Raw genomic sequence first — 10,450 nt, 5'->3', positions numbered from 1 at the left:
CACTCCAAGGTCTCTTTGTTCAGCAACACTCCCTAGGACCTTACCATTAAGTGTATAAGTCCTGCTAAGATTTGCTTTCCCAAAATGCAGCACCTCGCATTTATCTGAATTAAACTCCATCTTCCACTTCTCTGCCCATTGGCCCATCTGGTCAAGATCCTGTTTAAAACTGGGAGGAGTTCGCTACCAATCATTCGAAACGGCACCAATTTGCTCATGAAGCTGCAACATGCTGAGCCCAAACACCTTTCATAAATGAGTGGTAGCAGAGAAAGAAAGAAAAAGAAGCAAATCTCACTTCCTTGTGGGCCATGCTGCCCCATATCCCCAAAAATCTGCGAATTGAAAACTGGCCTATTCAGGCACATGAAGACCTCCGTCAGAAATTAACCTGACACTGAGTAGGCAACATCCTTAGTTAGGACAATGGACGTCTTATTAAAGCCAAAAAATAGGATTAGAGATTTGAAATTAAATTAATGAAAGTGAGTTAAAAATATTGGAGAAAATATTACCCAATGATTTCAAAATGTTTAGAATCAGTAACCAACAAGGATTGGACAGAAGATGACTAAATTTTAGTTACATTTTCAATCCTTGATTTTTCTTGTGTACATTCTAAAAATTGGATCCAAACTAAACCTTTTAATATTTTCTTTTGAAGCCAATTCAGAGTAACTTCATTGTGGTTATTCATCCTGGTTCATCTACTCTAAGGATTGGACGAGCTGCAGATACACTTCCTGTTTGTGTACCTCATATTATTGCCCGAAGACATAAACAACAAGGACAGCCTCACTATGAGGATCCATGGCTACATAGGGATGGTCTCAATGTAAGTTTGCTTTGCTGTGTGGTTGCCTTTTTTCCAAAGTATCTCCGCTAAACCTTTTAACCTGTTGACATTCATATTGGAGATAATCATGGTGAGAAATCATTGGCCCTAGTTTTGGTGTCAGCTGCAAAATAACAGCACTTGGTGCTATTCTTGAAGAAAATTGCCTACAATGATTTTGTAATCTTTCCCTTTCCCAACGGAAAACAGGGAACAGGGATTGCCTGGTGTGACATTATCAAGCCAGGTAAATAAGCAACCATATTTAACTACTCCCACAGATAGCAAGCTAAGCAGTAAAATGCACTAATTATACTTTCAATTAAATTTCAGTGAGTGGAACTGATGACTGGGCATACATTTGAGATGAGGTTAGACGCTAAAATCACAAACTGTATTTTCAAATCATAGTTTAAAGATTTAATATCCTGCAAATAATAAATTAATTTTCAAGAGCCAAAGAAATTTTTAGCATGCTTATGAACTTAGTATGCTGTCAAAAATCCAGTTACACCTCTGTCAATGTGTTGTAATTTTCCAAGAGGTTTTGAAATGAGATTAATAGCATAAAAGAAAAAGTTCTGTCAACATACATATTTACTCTTGGCTAAACTGTGGGCAACATTAGCAGTGTACCACTTGGAGAAGTGTTGAATCACTGACTGCACCTTCTCAAATTCTGTTTTTACCTCACATGTTGTTTCCCAAGTTGCTTTCAGTTTCAGAGGAACACTGGCCATTTTGCCAAACTGCAAGTTCTAGGCCCAAATATCCTATCTCTGAGAAGACAAATTTCATCAGTTTTGTTCATTGGAGAAATGTGTGTTTATGTAATAACTAACTTAATTGCTAATGCAATGCTAATCTAAAGTTGGAAATTAATATGTCAATGAAATTTGTTTTTCTTTAAAGAAACCAGAAAGTAACGAGCAAAGACAGAATGGCCTTAAAATGGTGGATCAAGCTATATGGTCCAAAAAGATGTCAAATGGTGCGAGGCGAATACCAGCTCCTCCAGATCAGGTACAATACTGCAGTTTTCTGGGGTAAGATTTTATTACAGTATTAATCTTACACTTGGGAAGTGGTGGGTAACTTGCTTTCTAAAATAAACTTGGTGAATACCTGTATTCCTTATTGGGGTATTACTTCGGTAATTATAGTAAGGTATGATCGATTGTTTCAGATCATATTGCTAAACTCTTTATAGTTTGAGAATTTCCAGAGAGTTTACATTAAATTTTATTGCACCGAAAAATTTGAAATGCAAAATGCTTTAAAAAATGGTAGTGCGTGGCAGGGTGTATGTTTCCCCAATATGAATATAACATATGTAAGTATTTGAGAACTTTGAATAGTGGATGACACATTATAACGTTTTATGTATTTTTCAGGTGAGGGCATATAACAAACAGATGAGGCCAGCAGTCTTAGACACCAATTCAGGGGTCAAATGGACAAACACGTCACATCAACCTGAGTTTCTTGTAGGAGAAGAGGTAGAGCATTTTGTTTTAAATCTTTATATAAACTTCACCAACAATGAAACTTCTGACTGTGGTTATTAAGCTGTGTAATTACTAAGTAACTTCTGTCAGCTGTGAAATGTGATGTCGGAAAGTCCTGAAACTTCTCAAATAAATTGTGACTTGGACAAGTTTTAGACTTCATTCAATGGTAGCAATCTTGCCTATGTGTCAAAAGGTTAAGAGTTGAAGTCCCATTCAAAGATTTGAGGACATAATTTAAGTTCACTCTTCAGTAGAGTTTTAAGGGTGCACTGTTGTATCGATTAAGCTAATAAACCAAAACTGTATCTGCCCACTCAATCGAACATAAAAGATCAGTTATCCTTAATTTGAAGACACACAAGGTCAAATTTCTTTTTATTCATTCATAGTATATGATGTCACTTGCCATAGAAGATGGTGGTGAGCTGTATTCTTCAACTACTGCAGTCTATTTGCTGCACGTACACCAACAATGCAATTAGGAAGGGTATTTGAGCATTTTGATCCAATGAGAAAACAGTGAGATATTTCCAAGTTAGAATGATGTGTGCATTAGAGGGAACTTGCAGATTATGATATTTATATACATCTGCTCTCTTCTCCTTCAGGATGGTAGTGGCAGCAGATATGGAAGTTGCTGTTAAAGAAACCTTGGTGAGGCTACTGTACTGTAGTTGTTGATGCAATTGTGCATCAGTAGTGAAAGGAGGGAATGTTGAAGAGGTAGCTAGAGTACCATTTATGTGGGCTGCTCTGTCCAATATCCTGTCAGATTTCTTAAGTATTTGTTGTTGGATCCCACAGATCAGAGGAGAATATTCCATCACACTCCTGACCAATGGGGTATAACTGATGGACAGGCATTGGGGAGTCGGGAAATGGGTTAGTCATTGCAGAATTCCCAGCTTCTGACCTGTTCTTGCAGTTACACAATGTATATGATTGGACCAGTACAGTTTCTGGTTGATGGTAATCCACAGGATGTTGATAGTTGGGGCTTCAACAGTGGTAATATTAATGAACGTCAAGAATTGGTGGTTACATTCTCTCATTGTGGAACATTTGTGTGGTGCAAATGTTCCTCGCCACTCATCACCTCAAGCCTGGATGTTGTCCAGGTCTTGCTGCATATGCACAAGGACTGCTGTTGTTTAAGGAGTTGTGAATGAAGCTCAATGTGTGCAGTCATTAGTAAGCATTCCTTTCTTATGCTGGAGAGAAAGTCTGAAACATCTGAAGATGACTAGGCCTAGGACACTGCCCTGAGGAACTCCCACAGTGATGATTTCGGGTTGAGATGATTGATCTCCAACCACAACAATCTCCTCTTTATATATATTGCAGCATAGGAAAACCTTTTGTACCAAGTTGGTCTGTTCCAATATTTTTAGAATATAGTGTGTTTTGTTTTTGTGTTAATTCAGTAATAAATAAAACAATAATTTTGTATCGAAATAGAAACTGAAATTATACAATCCAATATATCAATTTATTCTCTTCCAAAAGGCATTGTATGTAAACCCATCAGACTGCTACAATGTACATTGGCCAATTCGCAGAGGCCAGTTTAACCTTCACGAAGGACCTGGAGGCTCTCTCACTGCAGTACTGGCTGATCTGGAAACTATTTGGACATACGCCATTCAGAAGTTCCTTGAAATACCTCGTAAAGATTTAAAGGTTAACATTAGCTTCTTAATGAAAACAGTTAAACTCTTAGAATTTATTTTATTAAGAAGTATTAAAATTATTGACCATTTTGCTATCAATTATGTTTTGGTGTAAATTTTTTATTATTAATAATTTATTGAAATTAGGAAACCATGTAGATTGGACTTTATTGCTTTTGTTTTATAACTCTCTTTAATTCACTTAGACAATTAATTCCCTTTAACAAACATTATCATTTTTAATGAGAAGTTGAATGAAAACAATGTTAGAATTCTTTTTTGCAAATTTTATACTTTGTATTGTTCCCTGTATTAGGAACATTTGATACTGGTTTTCCTTCTTCATTTGCAATATTTAAATTTTCAGCAATTTAAAGGTAGTAATACACTGTGATGATACGAATATAATTTCTAGGAATAATGTTAATATTGCCTATGGAAACTTAATTTGGATTAAAAATATCTGATTTAATGTGGAATTGGTCTGTGGCAGCAACATGATGTATATTCATAGAAAATCAGCAAGCAATTTTGTACCACATCAGTTTTTATTTTAATTGACTTGCAAATTATTGCCAAAATTTTTAATTTCTAACTATGTAAAAGCAACAGTGGGGACTAGGAAATTATTCTCCTGAAGAGTTTAAATTAATGTTCTGTAAACATCAGTGGAAAACAGATTAGGCATAGTGGAAAATTGTGTACGTACTTTGCTGCAAATCCATTGTGCTTCCACTATAGACTAGTTACATTTCAATTGAATTTTAATTTCCTGTTTCCTCTTGCCTTTTTTAAAAAATCTATTCCACTTAATCAAACCTCAAGACCTATTTCATCTTGATTTCCATCATCCTTTAGGAGGTATTGACATGTCCTAAAAACCTGGATTGTGAGTTACTGAAAATTGGTTCCAAGGCCAGTTTCTCAGCAAATCAGGTTTTCTTGATTAAATGATCATTCCAATATGAATAAGTGTGCATCTAGCACACTGAAGGTGAATTTGCTGGAGTTTTTAATAAAATACTGTAACATCTAATGTATTTCCATATTTGGAACACCAAGTTTTAAAGAAGGAACAGGGAAAATTGCAGAATTTCTTTAATACTGTGCTGAAGTGAGTCTTTATTATGCCATCAAGCCCATGGAAAGTACTTGGGAGCAAAATATTGCTTAAATGTTTAAAATATATTTTACTATTCATAGGTAGAACCTGACATAGGAGTATTCATGGTATTGTGAAACAATGTTGCAGTCCATGCAAGAATTTTAATGTGCAAAAATTGTATTAAAGCACGTCTTGTTTGCATTTCACTTTTAAGATTTTTTTAAAATGTAGTATTAATTGCTATGTTTTAATTCCACAAGTATTACAGGTGTATTGTGCTAATCCCAGATATCTACAACAGACAACATGTTAAAGAATTGATAAACCTACTTTTGAACAATATAGGATTCTCAGGTAAGCATACATAGTATGTTATTGCCATTGATCAAGGTGCATACATTTATTTTTAATATATGCATGAATCACAGGGTTGGTCTGCAGGTACACCAAGTAATTAGGAAGGCAAATGGAATTTTATTCTTCATTGCTAAAGAGATTGAGTTTAAAAGCAGGGAGGTTATGTTGCAGCTGATCAGGATGCTGGTGAGGCCACACCTGGAGTACTGCATGCAATTTTGGTCTGCTAACTGGCACTAGAGCGGGTGCAGAGGAGGTTCACCAGGTTGATTCTGGATTTGAGGGGTTTGGCTTATGAGGAGAGACTGAGTAGTCTGGGATTGTATTCCATTGGAATTCAGAAGACTGAGCGGGCTCTTATAGAAACATATGAAATTATTAAGGGAATAGTTAAGGTAGAAGTAGAGAGGATGTTTCCACTGGCAGGTGAAACTAGGACAAGAGAACAGAGCCTCAACATTAGAGAGAGCAGATTTAGGACTGAATTGGGAAGGAACTTCTTCACGCAGAGGGTTTTAAATCTGTGGAATTCCTTGCCCACTGAAGTAGTTGACGCTACTTCAGTAAACGTTTTCAAAGCTAAGATAGATTTTTTGAACAATAAAGGAATTAAGGGATATAGTGAGAGCACGGGTAAGTGGAGCTGAGTCCATGAAAATATCAGCCATGATCTTATAGAATGGCCAGAGCAGGCTTGAAGGGTCCAGATGGCCTACTCCTGCTCCTAATTATTATGTTCTTATGTATATATTAAAATGTTCAGCAACCAAGTATAAATAATTTCTGTGAGAAAAACAAAGGGTAAATTTTGAAAAGGTAAGAAACAAGATCAAGTGTCATTTTATAGCCTGCCAAGCCACCTCTGCCGTTTTGTATGACTATAAGTGATATTGGGCTTCTATTCCACTTTCCTGTCCGCTTGCCTTATCCCTGATTCCCTGAGAAACTACAGTCTATCACATCACTACATATAGTCAGTGTGAAAAATTTGCATCCCTCTGAGGTAGAGACACCTCCTCAGCATTGAAAACTTTTACTTTACCTCCTGTTTAATTTTGCATTTATGATATTTTATAAGTCTAGAATAATTTTTCTGTTAGGTTTATTATAGTTTAAGAACTGCTCATTTATAATTTAGTTAAAATATGTTCAACTAATTGAGAATTAGCAGAATTCTACCTTAAAACTATTTCTGTTATCATATATGTTTGGTCAGTATTAGTTAATCTTTGCCTTTTTAAAAATATTTTCTAGGTGTTGTTGTTCATCAGGAATCCATCTGTGCCACATTTGGAAGTGGTTTAAGTAGTGCCTGTGTTGTAGATGTGGGAGAACAGAAGACTAGTGTATGTTGTGTAGAAGATGGAGTATCACATCGTAATACCAGGTCAGTCAATGTTCTACTTTTAATGATGGATTAGAAACTTTTGATTCTGAAGTAATTGGGTTTGGATTAGCGTTACCAGAAGAATACCCCAACTTGTTATGCATCATATCTGAGGACAAAGAAGTTCATAAGAGTTTTAACCTGGGCATAGAGCTTTTGTCACAGGCACTAATGGTAGAAAGAAAATATCTGCAATTCCGATATTTCAGGTTTCATTTATTTGGTGTACAGCTGAACTCATTTTGATCTCATGTATGAACTTTTTAATGTATGCTACCTTCAAAATGAAATTGGACTCTAACCTGGTGTTGTGTGATTTTTAACTTCAAAATGAACTAATGCTTTGTATAGTTAAATGGTTTTCTAACGGACTTAGAATAGAATAGAGTGCAGGGAAAAGTTTGTAATGTCGCCTGTTTGGCACCATCTTAGGTTCAGGGTACAGATACTTCTAAGTATTTGTTACAGAATTGAGAAAGTAAGCAAAAGTCTAACATTGGAATACACCATTTTCAAAAGTACTCAAATTATTCAAAGTCCAGAATACGAATAAAAAAATTTTAGAAGTACTCAAATTATAGTCCTTTTCACTGAATCGATGCCCACAGGGCTTCAGAACACAAGGCCTTGCTGCCTCCATGCGCTGACTTCCAGGTTGGCCTGTGCTCGGTCTGCATCTGCTTCTGCTCTGGATTCCGGCCGCAACTCGCTTCTGGGACTCACTGACTTGTTTTCGATCATAACATCAGTAATATATTAGTATTAGTTATCAGCAGAATAATGATGGTTGATAAATAGTAATGCTCCGGTGCTGCCGTGATGCCAAAAGAAAACCTTGTTTTAAAACATGCAACAGGTTACATACAAGCAAAATTGTTGGACAGTTACCTGGGAGACTTATTCACATTTTAGTGAAAAGTGGGCAGTTAATTTGGGCTTAGTTGAGGTCACATTTACCAATCTCATTTTGCACATTTGAGGCGAAATACCGGAGTCTATTAACTCATTGCGAGTTTCCCTGACAGGATTATTCTGACCTTGCTACAAAGGCAGACAGTACAAAAGTGGAGGAAAAAAGTGAACACGACCAGGATTTAAGTCCACATTGACATCTCTTCTTTGAGCATGTGTCTTTCAGTGTTCTGCAAATTATTACCACTTTTGTTCTGTAGTTTTCAGACGTATATTTTTGTAAATGTACTTTTAATTTTCCACAGGCTGTCAGCATCGGTAGCAAGTATTTATTGTCTATTCTTAATTACCCATGAGAAGAAGGGAATGAGCTGCCTTCTTGAATTGCTGCACTCATATTGTGTAGGCGTACCCACAGTGCTATTAGAGAGGGAGTTGCAGAATTTTAAAGCAGTAACAATGAGGAAGTAATTATGTATTTCCAAGCCAGGATCATGTATACCTCAAAGTGAACTTGCACATTGTGGTATTCCCAGGCTTCTGCTGCCTTTGCCTTTCTGAAAGAAAGAGGTTGTGTACTTGAAAGAACCTGTTGAAAGTGCCTTGGCTGTATTACATCTTATAGATAATATGCAGTGCTGCCACTGTGCACTGGTGGTGGGAGGAGTGAATGTTTAGTGGGTTGCTTTATCCTGCATGGTATCGAGCTGCTTCAGCATTAGAGCTGCACTCATCCAAGTAAGTTGAGGATATTCTATCAAATTCCTATTTGCTTTTGGTAATTTTGCATTTTGGAAACTATGATGTGTTTACTTGGTTCAGAATTCCCAGCTTCTGACCTGTTTTAACTACAATATTTATATTCTGGTCAGAGTTGGATGGAGCTGTGCTGAAACCGCTTGAGTAGATTTGCAACTAATTCAGGAGCACGTCTTCAGTATTACTGCTAGAGTGTTGATGGTCCATTGTTCTTGTTGTATCTAGTACCTTCAACCCACCCTTGATGTCACGTGGAGTGAATCAGATCCTCATTACAACTCCTTTTGCTTTACGATCAGCATTTGTAAATAAGAATTCTTACCCTAAACTCATCCGCTTTTTTGCTTTCTTTGCTTCAGTGAAGACTTCCTTTAAAATGAACTGGCATCTGTCTTGCTGTCAACCTCAGAAGGAGGTGGAGACGGATCACCCAGTCGACATGTCGGGCTGAAGATGGTTCCAAATGTTTGCACTGACATGCTGTGCTCCCCCATTATTGATGGAGTGCAGACTAATGGAGCTTAGTTGAGTTGCTTACTACTATTCTGTGGGAGAATTGTTAGGTTCGGGCCATCCATTTTGTCACATATTAAAAACCTGGAAACCATTTTGAATCTCATCTTAGTGCCTGCTTGTTAAAGCTTGTGTTTCCCATGCTCAGCGAAGACAGTTGGCCTTGCAGCTGTACTGATATCTGATAAAGAAATTATTTCCTTGCAGGGGACTACTCTTCTCTTTGCAAGGACTTATTGTATACTAATACCTGCTTAGCAGCTACTGACCAACACTGTCCAGACACTACGTGACTGAAGCTAGTGACTGGGCAAGGTGCCTAGCTTGAAACATAGAAGTGCAGTGCAGGCCCCCTTCGGCCCTCGATGTTGCGCCGACCTGTCATACCAATCTGAAGCCCATCTAACCTACACTATTCCATGTATGTCCGTATGCTTGTCCAATGCCAACTTAAATGTACTTAAAGTTGGAGAATCTACTACTTTTGCAGGCAAAGCATTCCATACCCTTTCTACTCTGAGTAAAGAAACTACCTCTAACATCTGTCCTATATCTATCACCCCTCAATTTAAAGCTTTGCCCCCTCGTGCTCACCGTCACCATACTTGGAAAAAGGCTCTCCCTGTCCACCCTATCTAACCTTCTGATTATCTTATATGTCTCTATTAAGTCTCTCTAAACCTTCTTCTCTCTTAGGAGAACAGCCTCAAGGCCCTCAGCCTTTCCTCGTAAGACCTTCCCTCCATACCAGGCAACATCCTAGTAAATCTCCTCTGCACCCTTTTCAAAGCTTCGACATCCTTCTTATAATGCAGTGACCAGAACTGTACACAATACTCCAAGTGCGGCTGCACCAGAGTTTGTACAGCTGCAGCATAACCTCATGGTTCCGGAATTCGATCCCTCTATTAATAAAAGCTAAAACACTTTTAGCCTTCTTAACAACCCTGTCAACCTGGGTGGCAACTTTCAAGGATCTATCTACACTACCAAGAATCTTACCATTAGCCCAGTACTTTGCATTCTGGTTATTCCGACCAAAGTGAATCACCTCACACTTGTCCGCATTAGTCTCCATTTGCCACCTCTCAGCCCAGCTCTGCAGCTCATCTATGTCTCTCTGTAACCTACAACATCCTTCGTCACTATCCACAACTCCACCGACCTTAATGTTGTCTGCAAATTTACTAACCCACCCTTCTACGCCCTCATCCAGGTCATTTATAAAAATGACGAACAGCAGTGGATCCAACACCGACCCTTGCAGTACACCACTAGTAACTGGACTCCAGGATGAACATTTCCCATCAACCACCACCCTCTGTCTTCTTTCAGCAAGCCAATTACTGATCCAAACTGCTATATCTCCCACAATCCCATTCCTCTGCATTTTGTACAATA

General features: G+C 37.7%; 1 protein-coding gene across 2 annotated transcripts in view; it reads left to right on the top strand.

Annotated features, from left to right (window-relative positions):
* The window catches only part of actr8 (actin related protein 8), a 31,507-nt gene that overhangs the window by 4,854 nt on the left and 16,203 nt on the right, over window positions 1–10,450 (top strand). For both annotated transcript variants that reach the window (XM_043708084.1, XM_043708083.1), the window contains exons 2-7: window positions 665–835; window positions 1,748–1,858; window positions 2,230–2,334; window positions 3,853–4,026; window positions 5,382–5,475; window positions 6,733–6,865. In XM_043708084.1, coding sequence (XP_043564019.1) covers window positions 665–835; window positions 1,748–1,858; window positions 2,230–2,334; window positions 3,853–4,026; window positions 5,382–5,475; window positions 6,733–6,865 — 788 coding nt within the window. The remainder of the gene's footprint in view (window positions 1–664; window positions 836–1,747; window positions 1,859–2,229; window positions 2,335–3,852; window positions 4,027–5,381; window positions 5,476–6,732; window positions 6,866–10,450) is intronic.

This window comes from Chiloscyllium plagiosum, chromosome 18 (assembly GCF_004010195.1).
Source record: "Chiloscyllium plagiosum isolate BGI_BamShark_2017 chromosome 18, ASM401019v2, whole genome shotgun sequence".
Lineage (NCBI taxonomy): Eukaryota > Metazoa > Chordata > Chondrichthyes > Orectolobiformes > Hemiscylliidae > Chiloscyllium > Chiloscyllium plagiosum.
This window is presented reverse-complemented; position numbering and strand designations above follow the sequence as displayed.